The 27,924-nt window shown below is 41.7% G+C and overlaps 1 protein-coding gene across 7 annotated transcripts; it reads left to right on the forward strand.

Moving 5' to 3' along the window:
- The first annotated feature begins 251 nt into the window (after positions 1-251).
- Positions 252-27,301, forward strand: tmpoa (thymopoietin a). 7 transcript variants are annotated; one of them, XM_073480941.1, is made up of 12 exons: positions 258-797; positions 8,659-8,776; positions 10,598-10,747; positions 11,913-12,040; positions 21,135-21,221; positions 21,795-21,923; positions 23,775-23,858; positions 24,151-24,180; positions 24,313-24,486; positions 24,776-24,910; positions 25,216-25,316; positions 26,129-27,301. In XM_073480941.1, exons 1-12 carry the CDS (start codon positions 555-557, stop codon positions 26,541-26,543), a joined length of 1,794 nt encoding a protein of 597 aa, XP_073337042.1. In that variant the 5' UTR covers positions 258-554; the 3' UTR covers positions 26,544-27,301. The 7 variants fall into 7 exon arrangements, with proteins under 7 accessions (XP_073337048.1, XP_073337042.1, XP_073337045.1 ...); XM_073480944.1 differs by lacking the exon at positions 24,776-24,910; XM_073480942.1 differs by lacking the exon at positions 24,151-24,180.
- Positions 27,302-27,924: the final 623 nt, after the last annotated feature.

The following is a 27,924-nucleotide window of genomic DNA, read 5'->3' on the forward strand; positions in this document are numbered from 1 at the left end:
CCAATTTAAAACGAATACAAACCTCAGTGATAATAAACACTCATAAACACTGTTATCTTCATGATATCCAGTCAGCCCTGTCTCGCGCTCTTTAAGCAGGGTGATTGAACCGTCTCACAAGCTCGTGACGTCACTTAATTTTCAGTAGATGCGTGTTTGTTCCGCCAATGAGGAAGCTCCTTGTGACAGCATCTGACCAATAGGAGCCGGCTTCTCCAGGCAGTCACTTCCGGCCCGGGTTATCCCTGAGCACCGTGATGTAGATTTTACCCGAGCAGGCACCGAGGACCGTTTTCACTTCTCTATTCTTTGGCGTTTAGGAGGAAGGGGAGCAGGGCACGAAGTCGTCTTCGTTTTGTCTTTGTGTTCCTTTTTTAGTTCGACTCAGTTTTGCCCGCTTAGCTTGTATTTGTTTTGCGATTTGAATCCAGTAAGAGGCGCTAGTTAGCCGCTCCACGCAGACCGAACCTCCCCTCCGTTTATTCCATTTTCCCTCCTTGTTAGCTAGCTAACTTACCAGGCGACGGTAACTGTCCCTCCATCCACACGCCGACATGCCGGAGTATCTGGACGACCCGTCTGTGCTCACCAAGGACAAGCTGAAGAGCGAGCTGCTGGCCCACAACGTGGAGCTTCCGAGCGGCAACCCGACCAAAGACGTGTATGTCCAGCTTTATCTGAAGAACCTGACCGCTCAGAACAACCAACATGTCACGGCCACGACTCTGGACGCCTTCTCCAGCGACGAGGAGCTGCCGCCGCCCGTGGTGTCCAGCAGAAGTCGCTCCTCCGGCAGAGTGAGTTTGGTTTATTTTTGTTTCGAAGTGAAATTCTGATTGAATTCGCTGAAACATAATGTTACACGGCAGTAGGCTGCAGGGCGGTCCAAGTTAAAACTAGTGCATTTGCTTTCTGCCAAGTTCTTTACTAATGTGATTTACTGTTCAGGAACTAGAATATACAAATACACCAACGACGACTGCGACCACTTCTCTCCAGAACACTTTGTGATGAATCGACTGCTCCTCCTTAAAGTCTATAAATGCACATCAGAAGTCAGAACTACCTGACCAATAGATTAACCAACTTTTCTTCTCAGTATAGATTTTAAGGTTACACCCCTGCAGCTCCCTTCATCAGATAGAGACCTATGCTTTCAGTTGTTATCATTAATTTGATCCCTCAGCACATTCTATTTAAACTGGACTGTCGGGGATTTTCCCAGGGGACACAAAGAAATGTAAAATATTTAAACCAAAGTCTTATGAATGAATGTGGCCAAACCCCGAACACTTCAGGCCCACAAACCACATTAGCACACTTCAGCTTTCACTTCCCCCCCAAAGAGTCCCCTCTTTACATCAGCTCTAAGCGCTGGAGGAGTCTTCACTGTTGTTAGCAACAACAAAACCACAGATCCAAACAGGTTGGTATCACTTATTATATCTGCAACGCAGCCCGAGCAGGGATTCTCTGTCTCATGCAGATCATTTGCTCTTTGACATGTTAATTTAATCAGTTTACGTTGGAGGGCAGTTTGAGTGGACCAGTAGAGTTGCTGCTTTGCCTGTCGTTACATGAAATCAAATCACGCCCAGATGCAGAAACTACTCCAGATAAGAGGCTGATGGGTGACTGACTGAGTGCAGTTTCTGTTGAGATGTTTTTGTGTGGGTGTTGGGTCGGAGTTTCTCTGCATTCCTCCTTTGTTTTAATAATAATAATCCCTCGAGCCAGCAGCTGCCTGCGTTCTTCAGAAACCTTGAATAGGAGCAGGTCAAGGATTTTCCTCTAAAGCAGGACTTCTGAAGCCTGCTGACTTTCTGAAGTGTGTCCACAAGTTGGTTGGACATGTTGAGCCATCTCATATCACTTTGGCTTGTGCACAGAGGATTTTTATCTCATCGTACTGTAAAGAGAACATGTAGTTTACTTCACAAAAGTTAAGAAATGACGGTCGGTCAAGGTTAGGGCCTGGTATGCCTGTAGCAACTGAAATGTCTAACTCAGAAGAGTCGTGACACATTTGAGAACTCTTCTGTTGGATAAAGGAAATGTTTTTGTTCTGGTACCAAAACTCGGGCACTAGTATAAAAGCATTGTAAACTTGACCCAGGCTTATAGGAACGATTTATATCATCATATCTTGTTGGATTGCTTGCTCCATTTGTAAGTTTAAAAAAAAATCATGATGACTCAATTGCTTTACTTTTTTTTCTTCTCCCCCAAGTCCTTACATTTTGAACACTTATATTTTATATTTTTACCTTGTCTTAAATGGCTTAAATGATCTCCGGATCGGTCATCGATGATTTCAGAGCAGGCAAAAGAGGGAGGCAACCAGATGAAATGAAGTATCCATTATTTTTTCCACATAGGCAGTATTCAAGATCTCCTCATCACATGTATGGTATGATTCAAGATTACTGGAGATCATCATTTTTGCATCACAGTTTTCATTTTCACAGACAAAACTATGAATAAAATCATGATGGTGTGACCTTTGTTGGGGTCTATACTGGAGATAGACCGATAATCGGGCCCATATTCCACATTTTTTCGACTAATGACATTGTGATTTTTCTGTCAGATTGCCGACAAAATACTTATTTAAAAATGTGCTTCTTTGGCTCTGATGCAGCTTCCTCTCACACAATGTGCCACCCACAACACTATCTGATTGGTAACACACCACAATTAATAGCCTATTAACAATGAAATAGTTGATTCTGCAAAGTAACTAGTAACTAAATTTATTAAATAAATGTAGTGGAGATGAAGCATAAAGTAGCAGAAAATAGAAATACTCTAACCCTAACCACCTGAAAATTGTACTTAAGAACAGTACTTGAGTAAATTGTGCTTAATTCATTCATTCCATCACCAGTTGTTTGAAATTTTGACACTAAAATTTTCATTTTTACTACAAATAAATATCAGTTCCAAATATTGGTTATTGGTGTCTTTGACCAGCCACCTACATATGTCCTGATTTAAAGGTGACATATTATGCTCATTTCTGCTTGTTGACATGGTTCCTTGATGTCTAAATGGAATGATAGTAAAATGCTTTGGTCGAAAAAAACGAAGGATTGAGCACAGCAGGGGTGTTTACACACCAGTTTCACAGCCCTGCTCTAAGCGTCCCTTTAATACTAAAGAGCTACTGCGTGCGCCGCCCACCTCTTCCTGCCGGGCGGAAGACGTGAGGACGGCATCGCGTGACCATGGCAACGAGCTATACACATTTGCGATTTCATATCGTCTCTTCTGCGTGTTCACGGCGGAACAGCAGCTCACCGTCCATGAACAACTGAGACGATTTCATACAATCTCCTCTGCTTGTTCACTGTAAGTATTTTTAAATACTTACGAGAACAAGAAAATGGCGGATCCTCGGTCAGGTAGCTGGCGAAGTGTGGGAGGAGATACCCAGCGCGAGGGCAGGAGTATTCAAAAGACCGGATTGTTACGTAACAATCCGGTCGAAATCCAAACGGCTCGTTTAGAGACTCAATTCCTGACTCCGACAGGTACAAAATATTGACTTAGTTGTCGAATCTTATGCTTAAGCAGTGGGGAGGCACTCCGGATACGCAAATATACATACTAAACCAAGGAAAAAGTGAGTTTTGCATAATATGTCCCCTTTAACATAAATAAAAACAACTCCTCAGGATCCATGCATTATTCTCTGAGAAATTAACAAAACTGTTGAAAAACACCCTATCTCACAATGTTGGACGTTGAATATACAGTTACAGCACACTGTAAAATGTGCAGAGAGAAACTCTGACAGTGTTTTTGTGGATTTGGAGTCAAACAGGTGTGCAGCAGGACAGGTCTAGTCTGGACTTGTTTGGGGCGGTCTGCACATGACAACTGAATGAACGGGGTTTGTAAAAAAGGTGGTGACTGAGAAATGACATGTCAAACATGTGGGAGGTGTCAGTGTGCATGTTTGTCTCTGCTGCTTGCAGGTTGGACAAACCTTGTGTGCAGGTGTTACCCTGCATAGTTCTATCAAGATTTACATTCATCTGTTCTTCTATGAACTTGTGAGTTCACCTGAATGTTTTGAACAGCAGCTCTGCATCGAGGTGTGGACCATGAGGATGATCAATCTTTCATGAGTTTAAGATGACAAATAAATGCTGAAGGGCAGAGGGGATGTGGTTTACTGTTAACATCGCAAGCTGTTTGTGTGTGTGTGGTTTCATGGATTCTGGATACGTAATCAAATCACTAAGCGCTGGTTTTTAAACATTTTTTATATTTAGTCAGTCACATGGTAATGAAACGTAACCCCAGTTAATGCAGCCGATCAGAAACAGTGAAAACATTGTTTGTTTTTTTAGTTGTGCATTGATGGGATTCATTCAGACGGCAGGATTACTGTTAAGTGAAAAAAGGGTTATCTCAGTTGTTTAATCCTTAAAATGTTAGGCAGTGCTGACAAATACCCATTTTGTTTTCCAAAGCACTTGGCAAGTCCAGCCAAGAGTCAAACAACCCACAGATTTACATTTTTTTTTTCAATTCCAATGATCTAAAACACAGAAGAAATTCAGCCTTTAATTGCAACATTTGTTCTTGACAAAGTCTTTGTCAAGTTGGCACTGACTTCTAGGGGCTAAAAGAGTTCTCCGCCACTGCTGCGTTGACATGAACTACTTTTTGTCCCCCTACCTTCTGGAACCTAATTCTACCTCCTTAACAAATTACTTGCTTAAATGAAAAAGAGGTGAGTGTTGGAGTTCAACAGACCTACACAGGAAGAGAACTGCATGGTGCTTCACCAATTAACATGCAGCTGCTGGTCATGCACGGATTGCAGTTATTTCAGAACAGTGCCTGCCACACTGGCCGTGTGGTAGAAGGGACACACTCAACTAATGTTGCTTATCTTCCACAAACCTAAATGGAATATGTTTGGATTTTAGTCCTGCTCTGATATTTTATGACATCATCTTGGGTTCTAGGAAATTATGATTTCTTTGAGGTTTTTCTTACTATATGATGGTATCAGTCCCTTTTTATCTGGATCTATACCAGAAGTTACTGGGGTCTATTCTGGGCCAAGGCCCATCCATCATCCAAGTTTAATGGAAATCTGTTTAGTAGTTTTTGTGTAATCCTGCTGACAAACCAACTAACTAACCAACAGACACAGGTGAAAACATCACCTCCCTGGCAGAGGTATTCATCCTCTTGAGTTCTGATATTGTATGTCTTGTGTTTGGAAAACATTCTGCTAGTAGCCATGTGGAAATGCATGAGATTCTTCTGTCTCAGCTGAGGGTTGTGATTGACTGATAGAGGAGTGTAAAACATCTACCCAGTGCAGATTTAAGGTTGGAACAGTAGACCAAGAATACGTTTTAGAGCAGCTCCTGCAGTTGTCTTAATGGGTTTTGCCTCTGCTATGAGGAAATACTTTCCTGAGGTAGAGGAATTTTTGCTCAGACTGCTACTGTGTGTGTGCGTGTGCGCGTGCATGCGCTAAAAAGTCAGGGCTGTGGAAAAACGCGGCACATGTGTAATTACTTTGTCCTTTGTGTTATAAGGTGCTGCAGTGTTGACATTGTTTATCTTGTGAGACCCAGTGCTCACATGTCTGAGTGATTATTGGCTGCAGGTGGAGGTGGAGGTGGAGGTGGGCATGCAGCTCAAAGATTCATTCCTTACATTTCTGAAATAGTTACGTGAAGTCAGAGAGTCCTTTCCAAATGAACCTTAAAGGCTCACATACTTTGTGTCTGTTGCGCTTAAAGGTCCTCCCTCTTTATGTTGTGTTGGTGGGATTCAGAAGAAAAAGCTGTAAAGTATGAACACTGTGTGACAGCAACAATGCAAACAGTTGTGGTTAATGATAGCAGAGTAAATTATGGCTAACCACACATACTCCATTGTAACTGAGCCAAGCAGCCGGTTACATCACGCAGCCGCAGGTCCTGGCATGTCTCGTCCTCACACTACTCCATCCAGGCTTCAGTGAGGAGTTGTAAAGGAAAGTCTGACAGTGTTTGTAGTGAGTTTACTCCACAGAGCTGAGCTGTGAGCTCAGGGCTCAGTTATGCCTTTAAAGGCCAGGGTGTGGTCTACAGAGGCTGGGTCACAGACGCCCTCTTCCCTCCTCCTCTTCTCCTGCTCTCTCAGCCCCGACTGTTATTATGAAACGGCCTGGCTCACATCCAGACCAAACCCTGCTGAGGGCCCACTGTGAGCCAGACGCAGAGTAAGACAGCCTCTCTGTGTGTCTACTCACATTTATTACATGCTGTGAAGCGTGGTAAAGCCTCACCGCTGAAGTTGAGCAAATCATCTTTGCATTCCTCACATTTTCTGTTGATTTGTTGCCAGCTGAATGAGTCAAGAGTCAACAAGAAGGAATGCACATTACAAATAGTTCTGTAAAAGAAGCTTTTTAATGTAGATTTCATTGTAATGCATTTTCTGGTCAAATCATCTCTTCAATCTAGTTGACCTGACAATGACATTGAACATTTTTCTGTCTGTTTTTTAGAAATACAGATGCAGTAAGCATTGTGTCTGATTAGTTTGTGTAGCGTAGTAACATTATTTTGTCTGCCAGTTTTTCATCACAAATGACACCTATTATCATGGTGACACAACTGTTTTGTGACTTCAACTCACCTACTGCTGGAATCTGCATTGACACAGGTGATAGTCTCAATGTAGTGTCCATAAAGACCTGTTGGAGGGAAATGTCAATGCGAGGTCACACTGAAGGAAGTGAAATGAAAACAACATTCCTCAGTCGAGCCACAAAACTGACTGGTGGATATTTAGACTTAGACAGACTTTATTGTCATTCAGTGTGCAACAAGTGAACACAGAACGAAATTTCGTTTCAGAGGCTCAGCATAGAATTAAAATATGAAAGTATGCAAATTAGTGCAAATTATTGAAAGTGACATTGTTGAGTTAGGTAGTGCATATATGCACTATTTGTACTTGTGAGTAAAAATCTTTTAGCAACCAAAATAAAAGGTGTGTGTGTGTGCGTGTGCGTGCACATTTCAAGTGTACAACTGTGTGCGATGACAATAAAGGCATTCTAAATCTAAATTATATTAAATTAATCACCAACTATTTTGGTAATTGATTAATCTGTTTGAGTATTTTTAGTCAAAATTCTCTGATTAAATTTTCCTCCTTATGACAGTAAACTGAATATCTTTTGGTTGAGGACAATACAAGACATTTAAGGATGTCATCTTGGGCTGATCGACATTTTCCCCAATTTTCTGACATTTCCGTGACCAAACAACAAATGGAATAATTTGGAAAGTAATCTATGGCTGAATCCAAAATGGAAATAATCATTAGTTGCAGCCCTAGATTGTACTGCGGCTTTTACTATGAAGCAGCTGAGCAGTGTGACTTCGGCAGTCATCGGAGCGACTGGTGGCTCTGCACACTGACCACTGTTGGATTCTTTTTAAACTTTTCAGTTCAGTCTTTTGAAAATGTGTTGGTTCAGAACATGGCAGCGTGGTATTCTCCCATTGTGCCTGAGCAAAATATTTGATGCACATACTTTATGTACCTCAGAGAGTAGGCTGTGAGCAGAGGAGGAGACGCTGGGCTTGGTTTCAGAGGCAGCTGGCTTCAAACACGCAGTAATTTCCTGCAGGCTGGTGTGAGCCAGCATGTTGTTTACTATGAGGAAGCGCCTGCAGCATCTGCTCAGAGCGCCACACGTTTTCCCTCTCTTTTTTTCTCTGGCTTCACTTCATCAGGAAATTGAAGGTATCTCCTAAAGTTTAAGATCATCTTTCAACTCTTGTGTGATTGTGTGCGTGAATACACATATCTGTTTATAGATGAAAGGAAGGAGGAGGATGATGGATTTATTAAAAGTTATTCCACTCTAGTATTGTTACCATGCTGGATTTTGTTACTTACTATCGATATGTGCGATATCTCGGGGTAAACTGAAACAATCTTGGCATTACATTTTAGATTTGTATTTACATTGTAACAAGGCTTATGTATTGTGGAGGAAGCGGGGGCAATGTGACCCCGACAGATGTGCATGTTCAACTCCAGTGCTAGTGTATCTATACTGCATAAACTGAGGATTGAAACCGGTTCAAATATTCAGAATCACTATATATTAATATTTTGATATATTTGACAACACTAATCCACTGTGTATAATCAGCAACCTGGTGAACAGGTTTCTGTAACCGTCTGAAAGCTCGACAAACACAACTTTCACAGGAGGGTGTTTGGAGGTGAACATGAGGGCAGGGCAGGGTGGGACAGTGTCCGTTTGGGCTTTAGGGTGTGAACCCAGCAGCCACATTTTATTGACTTTTCCTCTTTTTTACTTGTCTCACTTCTTATCTCACTATTCAAACATGTTGGAGAAATGGTGTGGGGGGATTTTGTTTTTTAATTAGTGTTTGTGCACTGACTGCTAAGATAATGAAGTGTTCACATGTGACACACTCTTGATTAAAACATAAACAACGCACACACAGAAACACAACTGTCTGTTGGCTCACCTTTTAATGTGATCACCTGCTGATTATATTGCCTCAGGCCCACAATAAAGCCATGGTAGGTTTTTTTAGGTAGGGTGTATCATTGCATCACCAACCAGGCTGTCCTGTCCTCATCCAACAGAAAGCCACCAGGAAAACGGACAAGGTTCGGCCGGACGAGCTGGATGTGACTGTGCTGACCGACCAGGGCCTGAAGGACGAGCTGCTCAAGCACGGAGTGGACGCGGGGCCAATAGTGGGTGAGTGCTCACATCAGTGCAAACAGCAGCAGGATCATATGAGGTTAAAGGTTGAGGTGACCTCTGCCCTCAGCACACAGATGACCATTCCTCGTCCATATCTCACTTTCAATGTGAACAACAGAAGTAAAAAGAAACGTTGTGTTGCTCACAACCAGTTCTGACACTCCGACAGGAAACTATGAAATCAAATGATTTTGTTGCCAACACTGGTTCGTGTCGCATGCAGGGTACAGTGTTAATGTAATGAGTTTCACTGACATGCTTAACTCTGATCAAACAAGCAAATTACAACCAGCTGGAATTTGCATTCAATTGAATTTTCATGTAAAACAAAAAAAACCCCATTATGCTGCATTTATGAAGACAACAGGTAAACATGAGAGAAGTTTTGAGGTTTTATTAACAGCAAATTCAACTGAAGCAGATCAGAAAACATGCTGGCTTTTTACTCAAATAGGATGATAGACTACTTATTTCATCATATTTTTATTATTGTTTAATATACATGTTGTAGAGAAAATTTGCAGTGTATAAAAGTAATGTAGCTACTTTTCCTTTTCCGTTTCCATTGATGTGATTGGAAGATGACAGAGTGTTTTTGAGTAGGTATGTTGGATCTGTCACTGACTAAATGACACCAGGGTGCTTCATACTGGCCGAAGACTATTCTGTCAGTCCTTCAGATTTAGATATGTCTATATTTATATTTGCATGTATATATGTTTAGATAGTCATAATTTTCTTATCTGGTTCAAGTTTGATGAGAGCGTGAGATCATGCAGTCCAACTCCAGGTTCTCTGAACACCCTGCCTACACCTGACAAGTTTCGGCCACAGTTTTATTCACTCATCTAACACAGCAGACTCACAACCAGCTGTCAACACCAGCCGTGTAGCAGTCTGCGTGTGCTTTTCCCTCTCACGTGTATACATGATTGTGTGTCGGGCTGTGAGTGCAGAACAGAAGTGTGGATGAACAGATGCAGTATGCACAGTGACGGCAGCTGTTGTTCATGTGCTGCTTTTGTTGCACAGCCAGTGTGGATGAGGTGAAACATGCAGACATATGAGATTAATGAGATAATATTACCAAATCATGAACTATGATAAATAATCATACTGAAGATTGAAGAGAAATAAAGAAAACACAATATTCACTGTCCCATTGTTCTTTGCAGCTGTTGATTTGCATGCACACTTTATGGTGCACAGTATGAAGGTGTTCATCAGAGCTGTCTCCCATGCAGGTGTTTGTCTTGCTTTTAGGGTGGAGAGTTAATTCAATAATAGTGTTTATCATCCAGAGTTTCTCCTACTGTTGCCTTTTGGATGGCTGCTTAAATCCAACTGACAACTCTGTTCTCTGATTGGAGCCCTGTAGGTGTCCAACAAACCGGTTCCAGGGATCCGATCCTAAACCTGTTATCTACCTAATTTATGTACACTCATTATAGCACTCATACTACTTGTGTAGCTGAGACAGAACCCAAATGTCAATCAGGCGTGTATATTCCTGTCATGGGAAAGGGCAGGTTTTCACTGACAAATCTAAGTACTGACTATTGTAAACCGCAACATCTCTATAAGAATCTTGGAGCAATAATATTACTAATTTACAACTTAAAAAAAAAAAGTCAATAATAAGCTGGTTCTCCATCGAGAAGAGGCTAGGCTCTTAACATTACACTTTTGGCTATTCTGTGGTCTTTTCTCAGGTTGGTTATGAATCATTTCTACTTATTGACGAGTTCTCCCCCACTCTGACATGTCAGATTTTCTACTACAGGTTTAACTGAATTTCTCTGCTCCTCCTCCCAGCATCCACCCGTAAACTGTACGAGAAGAAACTGCAGAAACTGCTGGATGACGGTCCAGCACAGCCACCGCTGCCAGAGCTGGTTCTCACGGAGATAGAGGTCAACCACAACGGCAACTCTGAATCAGACCTGTACAGTGACAAGGAGGATGGTGAGAACAGTGTTACACCATTCATACTGATTATATGTGCTTGACTACGGTAGATTAAGGGTTTATATGCTTATAATGTATAGGTAATCTTATTTACAAAATATGTTACAGTATGGTTTCACTTTCCTGGTACTTTTACTTGGAAGTGGTTCATTATAAAATGTGATGTTCTGTTACTTTCCCTTTTTGATGGTCTTACATTGGGCAAATGTGATTTTATGGTGTATTGAGTGAGAATGTTATTAAGGCAACATTGTAGTGGCTTTGCATGTTGTTACCAGTCCTTACACGTTTATGTTTACATCAACACCCACTTTCCAAAGCATGCCGTACATTTCAGGTCATGTCTGACTTTAAGGCAGCTGCTAGTTTGAGTCCACAATGTAAAATAACTTGCATTTGTTGGACATATCAATGTTATGGCCAAGAGAGAAATGAGTCATACAGTGAGTCATATTACCCATTAGGGCTAGGCAATATATAGATATTATATCATTATTATGCTATGAGACTATATATGGATATAGTTAAATGCTGTTATGACTTAAATGTTGTCTCTTCCTTGTTTTAATGCATTATTGTATAGTGATGTCAGTTTCTGAACCTACTTTTTTGAATACTTACTGTTAACCACCATTATATCTAAATTACTCACAATGATTTATCAGAAAGCTCTTGTGATAATATTTTGTGAAGGTACCCATAGTCATCCCTGCAGTATTGTTTCCATATAAAGGTATTTGGTCAAAAATATGATGATCTTAAAATCTGGTGTCCAGTTTTTCAAAATATCAACAACAATAACAAACATTGTGTATCTAAAAATATCACACTATTATTTTAAGGCCATATACAGTACTATTACCCATGAAAAGTCATACTTGTTACATTCAGCAACATTCAGATGTCTTGGATTTCAGAGTCATCTACCAGAAAGCCTGGTATTATGACACTATGATAAGCAAACATGGAGGTCTGGAAAGTATTTTTGCATTCAAAAGAAATGAACTGGCAAGGCAGCGTGTCACAGTCCCTACCTGCATGACGGCGACATCTGTGTCTTTGACAACAAATATGTACTGACATGAAGGGAAACTAATGGCTGCCTGGAGGGTAAGAAACTAACTGACAGAAACTAATCACAGACTATACTGTGTTTTGTCAGAAGTGATAGTTGAACCAGAACCAGAGCCTGTGGCAGAACCTGAACCAGCTCCAGTTGTGGAGAGACCGCTGGGGAGCAGAGGGAAACCGCCCGTCACCACCCGCGCCCGCAGCAGCCAACACACCAAGGTAACAGAAGGCTTTTCAACAAGACAACCTCAGGATTATTCTCAAGTTATCACCATAACAACAAGTTAGCATCATTATATACACCTGTACATGGGCAGCCCACTACTGTTCTCCAGTACACCATCTGTTGTCATGGTTGCCATTGTAGTTCCTGAGCTGATAAAATGTCTCATGCTCAACAAAGTCACAATCCCTGAAGTCTATAGCCCTTTTCACACAGAGATTCTGCAATATCGCCGCAAAGAAGGCTCGCCTTTACACTTCCTTTGTTTGTTCGCACTGAAAAAAGCAGTGGTGGCATTTAGCCGCTGCAGTGTGTCATTTCATACAGCATGCCGGCATAGCAGAACCAAAAGAGGCATGACGGTACACATTACAACGATGAAATCTGTGTGTTTGTTTTTAATGTGTTTCCACTGTAAATGTAAATGACAGTTTATAGTCATATGGATGCAGTTATTAAGGGTTGTGATTGAGATCCTGACCCACCAAACATCCTGGAAAGTGACAAAGAGAAGTTTTTTGCTCTAAATGACATCACACAATCACCATCAGTAAATAGCGGATCACAATCACTTTGCCTCAATGGGCTTTACAATCTGTACAGTGAACAACATCCTCTGTCCTTAGACCCTCGATCTGAGTGAGGAAAAACTTGGCATGTTGCTGTTTTCAGGGGCTGAAGTTCACTGAAGCCTCATATAAGATGCTGAAGACACAACCTGCTACCACACTACGTTGCTTTAGTGGGTTTACAAGTGTGGGACATTTCTCTTTTATTTGATGAGTGAAGGATCTGTTTAGCTGTCAGACTGAACACCATCAGACCGTCACACTCCTGTCCCACGCTGCCAGCTAACCCTTACACACAGACGCTGTCTCTCCTCTGTTGCGGCTCTGTTACTACCTCCACTGGTGGATCAGAGGTGGAACGAAACCGTCACCATTTAGCCTCTGTAACTTTCACACAGACAGCGAGGCGGAATGTCGGCGCAAGATGAAAAGGCAGTGTGCATGGGGCTAATGATAGCAGTAGTTTTGATGTTGACTGTCATTGCAGTACTTGGAAATCTATAAACCTAAATGACAGAGGAGCTGTTTATTTCCTTTGAAAAGCCTGTGATTGAAAGCAGATTGTAATGTTTCCATTTTTGAGCTACCTGCAATTTGCCACCTTTGATAGTTTTCTGTACTACAGAAATCAGTGGTGAGATTCACTGGTGGATTTATGCCAATATCAATATAGGCCAGTATTATCTGATGATTTATGATGGAAAACATTGTTTTACCTTTTCCTTACCTATGTTAATAAATGTCCTCAAGAGAAACAGCTGCATGTACAGTACTTGAATGTTTTTGTGGTTCAGTTAGGTACAGCTGTTGTAAAAGCTGTCACTCTAATTCTGGTTCACATTAAACAATGAGACCAGTGGTCGGGGTCTGGAGCAGTCTCGGTCCCAAGGTAAGAAGTTTGGGTGTGATGTGAAGGCAAAGCAGACCAACCACTGGATTTCATGATAGTAGATCTATGATTTTGGCTCAAATGCAAAGCTACTGTTAGATCTACTGATTGTGGAAATAGAGGCAGATCTCCAAATTAATCTACATTTACATAATATTGCAAATATAATGTAGCAATCATGCGAACAAGTATGAACATCACTTTGAGTGTGGAGATGTTCCTGCTAAATCCAATAGTGAAAAGCAGTCAAGTCAGTTGTGTTTGGTGTCTGTCCTGTTCTATGGGGTTTGGCTAACTATGCACCCGCCCTAAAAACACACACACTTATCCACTGTTGTGGTCTGTTATTTATGACACATGAGATCTGGACTAACAATGCTGATCTTGAATGAAGTGCTACGTTAGCTGTTGTCATTCACCAGAATTTGATCTCCCCATATGGGTCCATCTAACACTGATGATGCTGTGTGTCACCACAACTGTCCAATGAATGAGATACCGGTGGGTCCATATGACTTCATGTTTACAGCTCTTGGTCTGTTTGTAACAGAAGTAAAACTGGAATTTCTGGGTTCTGTTCCAGAAGTTTAAAAAAAATGTCATTAAATCCTGTTGACATTTGTAACAATGCTTGTGGCTGATTTATGGTCGGGCACATGACACCTGTGTAGACAGAAATAACGTGTTTTCAAGAGGAAAAAAGTGTCACCTGACACTTTCCATTCATGTGCCACACTGGAGATTTTGCTATGTCATGGACACTGTCATATTTAGTGGCGCGATGTGATTGGATAGTCCCTTAATAGCTTGATTTCTGTCGAATGACACTTATTCAAAAATGTCGAGCTCTGCAATAGATCAGGCTTCATAGCTAAAAGTCCAGTCTTTGAACAGAGCCTTTCTCAGCAGAATTTTATGTTCTGGAAAAGAATCTCATACTGTTGTTTATTTAATATTTCTGGTTTGTATGTGCCTTTTTAATGAACATCATTTACCATAAGACCTAGACCTTAGAAGACTACACATCACGACTCGACACGAGGGGAGTCCATGTGAGATTGGAGGCAGGGGTCGCAGGTAGTGCTGACATGTCTATACCAACAGCAGGGCAGAGGGGACCGAGTGCTGTGAACATTTCAAACAGCCAAAAATGATTGTAAAATGACTTCAGATGAGCATAGGTGAATTTATAGATGTGGGGGAAACCAGGTTACACTACCGCATTGCAGTTTTTTCATGGGAGCTGTAATTTTTTTTGTGTTGATGAAGTAATTGTTTAACAATTAAACAAAACTACTGTTTGACATCCATGATGTCCAGTGTTGTAGTGTTTCCATTAGAATATGAAGGAGAGGCTGCACTGAGTTATAGAAGCTAGCCCAGATGTGACATCATGACCTCCAGTCTTGTCTCTTTACCTCCAGTTGTAATTGCTGGCCATTGTTTACTTTGTTGGTCTGAGTCTGATTTAATATGTGACACATGTTTTATTAACATTGTTTCCACATTTTCAGCTTGTTACACAAGACTAAGCCAATGTCTTATAAAAACTAGACTGTGTGCACCAGTGTAACTAACCAGACACTAACAGTCACTCTGTGTGACTCTATCAACACATTTTGAATGATCACCAGACAAATTATCTTATATCGTATTGTTATAAACACATAACAAAAAACAAATACCAACACATTCTGACCATTCAACACTATTATTATTATTATTATTATTATTATTATTATTATTATTATTATTATTATTATTATTATTATCATCATCATTATCATAACAGTTACATGAGCATCTGATCCCCAGAGCTGATCTAATTGGTGCTGCTATGTAAACAGTGGTGAGTGTTTGTCAGACTGTTGACATTCTTCCAGACCTCAGTCCTTCACACACTGTATTATATGCTGATACTAGTCAGGAGAAAGATGATCACAAGCAGCAGATGTCAGCTGACACAACACAACCCACTGACTGAATTAAAAGACATGGAGTAGCTCAGAGTAGCTGCTGCCCTCCTCAGGAAGAGGAGCTCTTTCTGTTTTGGGCTCATATTTTAATTTGAGAAAATCTGATTTCCTCGGTGTTCTTTCTCATTGTGTGCATAACCATTATACACCAGCTGATCTGAAGACGTGTGACAGGAAGAGACACACTGAGTGAGTGTTTCAAAGAGAAGCACACAGCTGCTCCCTAACTTGAGCAGTACTATCACCCTGCTTGGTTTAAACTTCATTAACAACATTCCAGCACTGCACTTTCTGTAATTACAAAGAACAAATAAGACTGCTTGTTTAATGCAACCAGCTGCAGACAGCATAGACTAACTCTGAGCCAAACATTGCAAAGACGGTCAATTTATCATAGCAGCTTAGCAGCAGGCTGAGCTGCAGTTCAGGAGTTGGTGTGCAGTGTGAACTGGAGCAGGTAGGATGGGATACCCAGCAGCTGGAGTTGATTAGACAGTTTCCTGATACTGGCAAAGGAAGTGGTTTCTCATTTTATTGGAGTGCAGTCACACCCAGCTCAGTGTGAGCCTGGAGGCTCAGTGTATCAGTGCTGCTCAATACATGTCAGACTCAAAGCACATGATGCAGATTAGCTGCTGCCATGCACATGCTGGATGCTTCAGACTCCTCCACACACAGTCCTAAAGTCTGTTCCAACCTCCATCTGCTCTCCTCTTTTCACTGACATATTGTAATCATTAAACCCTCCACCCACTCACCATTCAATATTCACAGTAGTCCAGAGTATCATCAAATCTTGTGTTTGCATGGCCTCTTTTGGGAAACAGCAGTGTTTCTCTCCTCTCCTTCATGCCAGGTGTGTAATCCAGCAGTGTGCTGCTGCTGCTCACCTCTCTGATTGTAACTGTAAGCAGCTCCTCCTGCTGGTCAGACTGTGACTGTGCACCTGTTGCGATAAGGACTTGAGAATGAGAGGCATGTGAAAACTGGGGGGCTGCCAACTGTGCGTGCACGTGTGTGTGCGCACACTGTTTTTTGACTCTAAACTTTCCAGTAAATATATGTGGTGTTCTGTTTGTTATAGGTGGATGACATGTTCTCATTGATGTAATCGCATTAAATAAGGATATTTTTGTAGACAGTTGTATTAGGATGATGTGATAGGGCTGCAGGCCATACAATAAAAAGATTCAACTATTCCTCTTTTTTCAGTTCAGTGCCATACTAAAATGCTATTAGCCGACATGAGTGTGTTTCACCTGCCGCCTCAGACTCGTGTTTTAACGCCTTTCTTTGACATCTTTGATGTGAAAACATCAGATTTCCACACAGTCCAAGCCTCCTGCTCACAGTTGAGTTATTAAATCTCAGCTCACTCGGAGCAGGGCTGGCGATAGACATTTAGGGGCCCTAGGCCAGATTAGGATTTGGTGATGAGGATTATACATAACAGACAACAGTGAAGTTCCCTTTTTGATTTTGTTGTTTTCCTTTAGGTATTGATATGTCATGTTATATTACACGAATACACAAGATATATAATTAGGCATGTACTGGATCAGTAAATGAATGCGGTGTATGAATGTAGGTTTCTCCATATTTTGTGTAAAGTCAGATGGTATGGAATACACAGGGAGAAGAAAACAGAATTTATTCAGTTTATAGAAGACATGTTAAAACATACTATTTACATTATTTACAGTAAAACATGTTTTAACTTGCTAATGGTAATGATTCAGTATTACCATGGACAGTGTTGACAGGAAGTGCTTTTATTTTGAAGTAACCTGTTCAGTGTTTTGTCGCTAGGTTAAAGTGTAACTCTCGCCAAAATGCAACCTAGGCTTTTTTGTCAATGTACCCGAGTCAAACCTTCGTGTAAAAGCATAATTACGACAAAAAGCCACTTTTAAGATTTACCATATTTTAGTTTTCGGGTCAAAATCATTTTCAATTGCGTGCTAGGGACAACATTACGGTAGCATCAAAATCGCTATTTTTAAAACACTAGGAAGACTCAACACAACATGAAACTTTGCTCGTAGTATCACCAGGGTCTCTACACATGAACACGAGCATTGAGAACATTGTTTGTGTACACAGAGTTTACTGAAAAGAAGGTTTTTGAACAACTCACGCTAGCAGTAGCTTGTTCCACTCGCCGCCGTCCTGCCAGTCGAAGAGTCGATCCCCGAGTGCGACGCTTTAGGAGCTTTCCACCTTTACTCTCCTCCATGTTACAACGCACAAAAAAAGCCTAGGCCTTTCCTTCACAAAAAAGCCTAGGTTGTATTTTGGCAAGAGTTTCACTTTAAACGATGTTAAAAATATGAGACACCGGGTGAAAAAGTCTGTTGGTTTACCTTGTTCTTTGTGAAACTGCAGCATATTTGCAAGTAAAATGTTCAGTTTGAATGACACCCGTTTGGGTAACATTCAAAGCTTCCACTACACAGCACTCATTTGCCTCAAGTAACACTTGTGTTTCCGTCCATTTCACGGATAGTGAAACTCCGACACGGAGAGCAGCGGGAGGAAAGAAGCAGCGCAACGCGACCAGCAATGTGTCTCAGCGTAGTTTTTCTGTTTTATTCGCCTAAAGGCACTGTGAAAAAATGCTTAGGCCATGCAGCCAAATTATAGGCTAATGGTAAGGTAAACCCTGATCTTCTTATGTGCTCAATGGCCTGGACGGGCCAGTTACTAGCTTGCCATTAATTGTGTAAACTACAGTGTTTCACATACATAGGCTGTACTTGGGCAACCCGCCAAGGTAAATTGTGACCTGCCCTGGAAGATAAACTCAAATTCCACTCTTTTTTCTAATCAAGATTGTAATTATTATTAAAGGACACACAGACCATCGGCCCTCCAGCCCCACCCACCTCATCACACATGCATGCTCCACTCAGCGTGCATCAGCTCTGGCATCAGCAATTTACTGCAGTGTTCAGGGATTCCCTGGAGTTTTTTTAAATGAAGGTGGCAAAGGCTTGTGAATGTGCATGGCAGCCATGGCGCACAGTTTGTGCACACACCTTTTTAAAGTGGTTTATTAAGAAAGCAGTCTGTAGGAGACATTGACAGTGTATTAAACTTCCCCATACTGAGTTACTGTTCTAGTCTAAAGATGTTAAAATAGCCCATTATGATCTGTCCCCTCTCTCTTTCCTCCTCTGTCCTTGGCCTTTTATTAAAGAACACTGTAATCTTCATTTTAATTCTGGAAATGAAATTTCACGTTATTGCATTATTTTAGACATCGGTGACAAAACAACTGTGTTTACTTCTAGGGCTGTGTTAACCTTTCCTGCTCAGCCTCAAGACCATAGTCTGGAAGCACAGGGGAGATTTTGTTTTCTTCCAGGGCCCGAGACTTCACTTGGTCTTGAGAAGCTGCAGCATTCATTAACTGACACACTGTAGCCTATAGATGCCTTGCAGTCATGTGACTTCTGACCATGTCTGTTGTTGTCACTGCCGTGTTGGGTACCGGACAGTAGCTACATAATACTGGCGCTCTTCACTTGTAACTGAGTAACTGACATTTTTTTGGAGCTGCAAACCCCTTAACTTAAGCTTTCTAAAGTAGCCTAGTAGTTGTGTCAACGTCTGTATGTGGTCAACGACTGACTGTCAAAGTACAATTATATATTATTTTTTTTCTAGATTTTATATATTTCAGCAATATTGTCAGTTTTCACATTGAGCTGGAGGGACTGTATATAAGTTCTTCAATAATAAATACATGTTCTTTTCTCATTGCAAGTAAAATAAGGGTTGCATTTTAAAATAAGAGGCTACATAACAGAGCTTTTGAAAACCCTTTTTTTTTTAATAAAAATCGTTTTTGTTAACTTCATTTCACATCTTAACATTCTCAACCAACTGTATAAAAAACATCTCCACAGTCTTTTTCACTCTTCTGCCTCACTCCCCACTTTCTCCTGTTCAGTGAGAGAGGTGAGCTTCAGCTTTTCCTGCCAGGATTTTAATCTGTGCTGTGATGGTGTCAGGGCCATCCTCATACACATGTGTAGGTGGTCTTTGTGAGCCTGGAGCGATACTTTGTTTAAATAATGTTCACAGTGGAGGAAGCTGCCTTATTTTTGGTGCCTTTTATTCAGATTTGAGTGGATATGTTTGCTTAAAAAGACTTGTTCTTCATCTCACAGTGGCGCTTCACATTGCTGCTTTTAATAATCGCCACGGTATCAGAACACGTGAGATGTACTGGTTTTAAACTGCCCGTGGGAAGAATCAACATGTTAGAGTCCATTCTCGGTTAAAAGCTCTGTTTTTGTTGTCCACCTGTCCAAACATGTATCAACCACATGCCTTTGTTTCTCTGCTGTGCGATTAACTGTTGCTGTAGTGTTTTCTAGGTAAAGGAAAACAGACTCAAAAGTAACTATCAAAAATAAATGTCCTAAATTTATTAGCGTTATCGTGGCAAATTTTACCATGAAAATGATCAAGATCGTTTTATTGCCCAGTCCTAGTTTTTAGTCCGCCAGTAAAGCCAACGAAGAAGAGGAAAGGAGGAGCAATATTTAACGCAAGCCCCCAGGAGAGGCGCCAGGCTTTGAAGACAGTTTTCATAGTGGCCAAACTGTGTAATAACATCGTCACGTGATGCACTGTGGCCCAAAAATACTTTTCACAATGGGGAAGCTTTGCATTTTTGGCTTCATGCGCCAATGAGCAGCTTTCATAGGAATGAATGGGGCTCTGCCTCCAAGGCTCTGTCCAGTAGCAATAAGTCCATGATTTAACACGGTTGGCTTGACCGGAACTTCCTCTGCAAAGAAGACAGCTAGGCTCATCGTCGAGATCAAGCCCCCAGGAAGAGTGCAGGCTTGAAGCCAGTTTCTGAAGTGGCCAAACTGTGCAATTACATCGTCATGTGACGCACTGGGGCCCAAAAAGACTTTTTCCCATAAGCTTACATTGTGAAAAAATCACCTGTAAAACATTGGATAATTGTTATTGAGCCTGACAAGCCCCGGAAGTTACCTGGTAATTGTCACAGTGAATGTGAAGCATTGGTCTGTAGTTCGGGCTACAACTTTCATTATTTTTCAATCTGTTGATTATTTTTTAAATGATTTATGAATCATTCAGTCAGAGTGGAATGTTTGTAATTATTTCCTGTCGATCAACTAATCAGTTAATCAGCTGTTTGAGCACTGTCTGTGTTATCATTATTTACAGAGCCTCCAGGTAAGACATTTTCACGTTGCATTCATGTTCCTTGTTGGAGCCATGTTTATTTGGGTTGATTTGATTATGTGTGAGGTACAGTTGGTTGACAAACCTTCACAAACTACCAGAGGTGACTCCACACTGCTGTCTCCACTCACATATAGAATGTTGACGACTCTTTAACTACTGACTGTCTTTGTGTTTCCAACCATGATCATTAAATATAAAGCATCAGAGCCCTGAAACTGAGCTGGGTGAGCCTCAAAAAGACTCAACAAAGCAAAAAGACACAACATTAAGAGCATTAAATTCAGCATTGCTGTTGCACATATGGCTACGCATGAAGAACATCTGGATTGAAGACAAGGCAGACATAAACAGTGATAAATAGGCTCTAAGTCAAACAGTGGTATTCTCACTGTCTGCTGGTGTGTGCTCACCATATGTATAGTGGGGCCAGTTGATGGAAGAGGAAGACGATGATGAAGAGCTTGTCCTGCAAGTAAAGCGCAGATCCAGGAGGTTATCCCATAGAGCGGTGAATACTGTCCCCCCTGCTCCTCTCCCAGCCCTTTCTCTAAACATCAACACTAACTGATCACACCCACTGGTGTTTAGATCCACAGCCACTCCACACTGACTACCATCACTCTTTCCTCTGGTCTGGGATTTTTGTCCACCTGTCTCACACGTGGCTTCAGAGAGGTGTATGTGCTCAGCTTGAGCTCATTTTCCTCTACATCTTCACATATTCTTCCATATCTACTCCAACTGCTTGATAGAACAAATGACCATTAAATGAACGTCTTTATCGGCTACATCCAAATACGAGGTACTTGGAGACTGCAGGCAGCGTTGTGGTTAATTAACATTGATGTAAGCTATTGTTAGCTAGTTAGCTGTCTTCTCTGCTTGTTGTTGGAATTGTTTTTTTCCAGTATGAAATCAAAACATCAAAAAGTAGATTTGGAATGTCCAGCGACTTTTCTTTCTTTATTCATCCTTCATTCTGTCTTATTCTTTGCACCTCTTCTGTCTTACTTGTCCTCTCTTTAATTGTCCTGTTTTTTCTGTACTCTGTCCTCATCTCCTGGTTTTTCTGACCCAGCAGATAGTGCCTGAGGATCTCAGGCCTGCATTGACAGAGCAGGGACAGTTGCAGTCTAACAGGAGGGTTCACCACAGGCTGGACAGTCCAGTTCGGGCTGAGCCTCCCTCCACCTCATCCAGACCTGTTCAGGTAGTTTTGTGCTGTGGCCACTGGGAGACACTGTTCACTCACTGACGCCTGCTCAGACTCACTGGTCTGTTAGTTCAGATGTCTTCTGATCTGTTGTAGAGCTGATACACTGTTGTCATCTTGTCTCAAACTGCACCTAAGGCTGGTGATTGTGTGTGTTATCAATGAGGCTGATTGTCACAAAGGGGTTACTTGGTCACAGGGGACTGGCACAAGCAAAGGGGCTTTTGGGGCTGTTTGGTGATTTGCCAAATTATTTTCCTCTATCAGGCCTTGGTTCCATTCATTGCAAAATCTCTAGCTTGTTTGATTTGCTGACGTGGCTGCCTCAGAGTCCAGCTAGTGAACCTTCACTCCGTAATGTGGACCACAAACCGAGGCCCGATCCAGTAAAGATTGTAATCCAAAACACAGCCGAGGTCTGTAGAGCTCCAGGAAGCCCCCGCTGGCTGGTTCCCTCCCTGGTGTATTTCTGGATGGATTTCCTGGTTTCAGGAGGATATTTGATTTAAAACCACACTGCCTCCCTGGTCTTTCTATAGGAAATCTGTCTTTTACATGACTTTGCACTTGTTATACAATTGGTCATATTAAAAACGGCGCACACTCGGACTTTTTCCCCAAAGCCATTCATTGTGTTGCACTCACTTGTATAAAAGACAAGTGAGAGAAGTTTAAACCAGATAGTCAGATTGTCTATTTCAGAAAGTCGCACAAACTATCAATAAATGCTCTGACCAACATTGTCTTGGGTACAAACCAGCCTATTCTCACTCCTAACGCATCAGATACAGCAGCCTGGTTCATAGCCCTGTGCTTCTAACAGGCTGGACACACTGGATGCATGTGCAGCGCTACTGCATGGCGTTACCTCTCGCGTTTCATTTCATTGTCCATGTTAGCAGGTTAGATTGTTCACACTGGATGTCAAGCAAGGCTGCTGCGTCGCTTCATCTAGAGATTCAGAGTCTTGCCCATTTCTACCACAACATGCGCTGTTCTCTGCAAAAATCGACCTGAAAACGACCTGTAGACAGCTTTTAACTCCAGTTTGAATGTCTTTAGAACATGTCACAGAGATGGAGAGAATACACACAACTGAAGTTTTTACCCTGTGCACTCTTTTTCTTTCTCTCCCTCCCTACCCCCTCCTGCTTTCTCACTCTTTGAACGGGGGTAGAGGAAAATCACATCATCATATTTATTGATAACATATTAACAGATAGGGCAGGCAGGAGCTGTACTGCAGCAGCAACGTAAACCTATGTGAACACACGAGTGAGCAGCAGCAGTTCAGCAACACAGCCACCACGCACTAAACAAGCCTGTGTAGCCAGCCTGTCAGTTTGACACTGTAGTTACCCCCTCTGGCTTCATTTGTGGAAGCGCCACTCTGGTGCTGTAGTATAAAATTTGTGACAACGAGACTGCAGTTTGTGACCAAGAGTGGAGAGTGATTTGTTTTAAAGTTATGTTACCTAAGTAACTAAACGTATCTACATAATGTGGCTAAAGTTACATAAGTGATGACACTGAACGTAATAATGTTAACTCAAAGTATAATAGCAGTTTAAAGTCATAATATATCGTATATGAAGTGTTTGTCAGCAAGCTTTGTTTTGAAGTCTAACCGGTGGTTACTGTGGAGCCCTTCAAACGCAGAACTTTCCCTAGAGGGGAAGGCAGAGCGTAATGTTTGAATCTAAGGCCGGTGACCAAGCTGCTGTATTTGATGAGTTTGGAGTGAGAGCGTGTTTTACAAACAATCTCTGTGGTTTGAGTTAGAACTCAAGCCAAGTTGTTAGAATCCTGAAAGAAACTGTCCACTCACCTTCTGTTTGAAATCTGTAGCTTCAAGAAGAAGAACTGGGGCTACGTCTTACCAAACAAACCAGCTACAAGCCAGTGGCTCTGCTCAACACTGCTCTGCTGGAGGTTAGCCTTTTGTCTGACAACCATCTTAACCAAAATATATCATGTCAGTATGTCCTCAATGGTTGAATTGCTCAGTTAATGACTGAATGTGCAACCAAATGCCACGACACTCACTATAACTGGGCCTATTTACTTAGAATCACACTGATATACCAACACGCACACAGATAAAACTTGAGTGGCATGTGTCCATCAGATGCACATGAGAGATGAGTGAAGTGAGTAGTGTGGCTGAGTGAGTTCAGCCTCAATTTAACTTGTTGGCTTTGTTTCTCTTGTGTTGGTGTTTTAGGAACTTGAACCTTTAAGAGCAGCAGCTATGGTGTGTAGAATTAAATCTGTATTACACTGGAATTAATCACTGAGCTCATTCTTATCAAGTTCTTTAGTATAATAGCCACTTCTTCTTTTTGAACATGTATATCTCATATTCTATTGTGTGTTTTGGTCAAAGAGCCTGTGTAAAGAACAGAGTATACGACCTGCCGCCAAGCCATCCAGGCCCACCAGAGTGGACCCGCTCACCTTTAGCCCCATGTGTAACATCTCACCCATAAAGACAGGAGAGGCACCCTGGTCCCTGTCGGACCAGTTTGGATCTAAGCCCAGCAGGGTCTCTGCAGCAGGGGTACAGCTCGACTCAGACTCAGTGCTGGCTGCATGTCCTTTTTTCTCTCTTTTTCTATCGTTCACTGGTGCTTCTCACTGACACTTGTATACGAATGGTGCATCGTCTTTGGTGAAACATGAAGAGCTGAAGCACACAATCTATAGTTATAGTATAGGGTTGTTAATGATGAATGGGTCAGTTGTTTGTGTGCAGCTGTTGAGGGTCTCTGCAGGGACAGTTGTGTGACAGCTGAACTGTTGGCTACTTTAACATCCTCGACACAGTCACACACACTGTCTGTGAGCAGGTGGAGTCTGCTCCTCCAGATGTCCGGCTGTATAAACAGAGGCAACAGAAAATGACCAGCTTCCTGTCCACATGCAGCCCGATGAAGACGCTCGGCTGTACATCCTCACTGTCCAAGGACATGTTAGTGAGACAGGTACACTGTTGGACTGTAACATTCACAAGGTTCACAAGGAAACACGGTGGTTGGTCCAGGCTTTTGTTTGAAGTGGTCATGTGTTGAGGGGCGTCTAATATCAGGCAGGAGCCCTCTGCTGGTCCAAATGTGCACCTACAGGTGGTTGTAGTGATGTATTGAGGGGAATGTTCCCTGTGCAGTGGAATCTAGTTTATATAATGATGTGGAACAAGACGCTTGCTGACGGTCACTGGTGAGATGTATTCATAAATGGTTGGTGCGTGCTCTTTGAATCACACTCTCCATGATTGTTTTGTGTTTAGGTGGAGAAGATTGCAGCCAGCGAGCAAACCCCGAAAGTGGAGGAGAAAGATGTTCTGAAGGAGCTGTTCTCCAATGACATCAACAGTCCAACAGGAATCACGTAAGTAATCAATGTGTGGCTGCAACTCACGAATATTTTCATTGTCTGTTATTTTGTGCATGTCCACAACCCAAAGATATTCAGTTTACTGTCATAGAGGAGGAAAGAAACCAGCAAATATTCATATTAAAGAAAGGAGAATCACAGAATTTGGACTTTTTCTTAAAAAAACAACAAAAACAACTCAAACCGACTGATTTTCAAAATAGTTGGCAATTAATTTGACAGTAGACAGTTAACTCATCATTGCAGCTCTAAACCCATCTTCATTTTTGTTACTGCTTTTTTATTGTTTAAAAAAAGGTCTATCATAAGGACAAAGGCCCATCACAATCACCTTCAGTTTGTAACACGTGCCGTCTGTTTTTAGTCTTCAAACCAGAGCTAGCAGAACCCTGAGGACACCCCTGTCCCCTGGGTTGTGTTAACATCATTAATGAATGGGCTTTAGAAGTAGCTGCAGACACAGATCCCGTTTCTCTCTTTGCCAGTTCCCATACATCAACTAATGTAAAAATCAAATACCAGTGCTTCCTTTTCCAAATCCCAAATATATACCCCATATATCACTGTGGCACTAGAAACCAAACAGCATCCCACCATGACTGAACTAATGCAACTTCTAGGAGAAACACTGAAATATAACATAACATTGACCAAAAACACTGTATTTTGTCTGGCTCAGTGATGTTATAGCCAGTACCACCAGAATCCTATATTGGCTCAGATACCAGTTTATTGTACATGTGTTTTCAAAATCTGTTTATTTTACCCTCAGGAAACAGTAATTGTAAAATATTTGTCTCTTGTAGCGCCACCTGTCGACGACCCATCAGAGGAGCTGCTGATCGCCCAGTGAAGTCTAGTGACCTGTGGAACAATGAGAACTCCCTCTTCTCTCCCAAAACCACCAAGACCACCAGCTCATCCTCATCCTACACAGAGAGCCGCATTATCAACCGAGTCAACAGCTTGCCCTCCTCCACCTCCTTCAGCTCCTCTACCTCCACCTCCTCTTTCTCCAGCGCCTCCTCCAGGCCGCTGTCTGCAGCTCCCCCTGCAGCTCAGACCAAAGCAGCGGCCCGCAGCATGTCTCTATGGATAAAGCTGTTCCTGCTGGCCGTCGTGGCTGCTTTCCTGTTCTTGGTTTACCAAGCCATGGAGACCAACACCATCAACCCTTTTGGTGATTCAGACACAGGAGTGGCCAGTGGCAGCACAGCATAGAGGGAGAACACAGGAAGTGTCTGCGGGGGAGAGAAGCCTGCCTGCTTCTATTTTTTCATTTTTTAAAGTGTGAATCTTCATTGTAGCCATTTTGTTCACGGCGCTGTGAAATTACCTCTGACATCTTTGGCCATTTTTCCTCAATATTTGACCTTTCTTTTTTCCTCCACCTCTGAATCAGTTTCAGTGAATCCCTAAAGAGAAGCGATGTGGTCGTTTCAGTGACACTTCAAGGATCTCATGACACGTTGTGAAAGGACTAAACTGCCTCTGCTGTTGTTGTTTTGGTCCATTCTTGATATCTGACTCGGTCTGTGAGGTGACGACAAAGCCAGCCACTAATCAGCTCTCAGAAACACAAACCGTAGCTTTCATAGAAATATGTGGACTCACTTTTTATTACTGTGTTCATTTTTTTGTCATACTTGCATGGTGCGTGTGTGAGTGTGTGTTTGTACTGAATGAGTGTGGTTAAGATTTTTTTTTCACACTTTGCCTTAGTGTCTGTCTCTGTTAGTCATTAACAGCCTTGAAGATGGAGTTTGAATCTGTCATTTTGTTTTGTACTTTACTTGACCATCTTTGTTAATGAGACAGGGAGGCTTGTTATTATAATCCAAATGCTTCGAAATCTTCTTAAACCCTACACCAATATTTTCTTAATGTTCTCTTCTAATAAAAGTCAATGTCTCAGTGTATTCTACTTAATTATGTATTCATTGTCACAAATATCCACTCAATAAACTATTATGTTGTTACTGTGCCTGTACAAGCATTTCATTCATGACGTCTAAGGCCTGAGTTGAACTTTTACTTTGTCACAACAGTTAACGTGTGTTACTTCTGTTGGGTTACTGCAGGCTGGAGTGATATATAAATATACACCATATGTATAGAAAAAGACAAAGTAAGACTCCATCTTGTAACATGAATTAAATTATGAAAAAGAAGACTTTAATGGGAAAAATCTGCATATTAGAAATATGCCAATAATCTAGCAAAGCCGATGTAACTTGATGATCAGTGGCACCAGTGACAGTAATGGAATAATGGTATATGCTCAAATATAGTGTCACTCCAAATAAGAGTCAAATGTAGTGTGTAATGACTGTAATGTCCTTTTATACAACAACACCTAAGTTCACTGTCATTAGCCACCATTAGCGTCTGGTCATACACTGTGTGGCAGCAAAACGCTGTTAGCAGTGTTTGAAGCGAGTTGGGAGAGGAGGGTGGTGTTAGTCTCACTTTAAGTGAACAATCAGTTGGAGGCCTAGTGTGCTCATTATGATCATTGCAATGCAATGTGGTAACTAGAGAGTTTAAAGGAAAAGTTCACCCAAAAATGAAAATTCAGGCATGATCTTCTCACCCCCGTGCC

The sequence above is a fragment of the Pagrus major genome, chromosome 14 (assembly GCF_040436345.1).
Source record: "Pagrus major chromosome 14, Pma_NU_1.0".
Taxonomy (NCBI): Eukaryota; Metazoa; Chordata; class Actinopteri; order Spariformes; family Sparidae; genus Pagrus; species Pagrus major.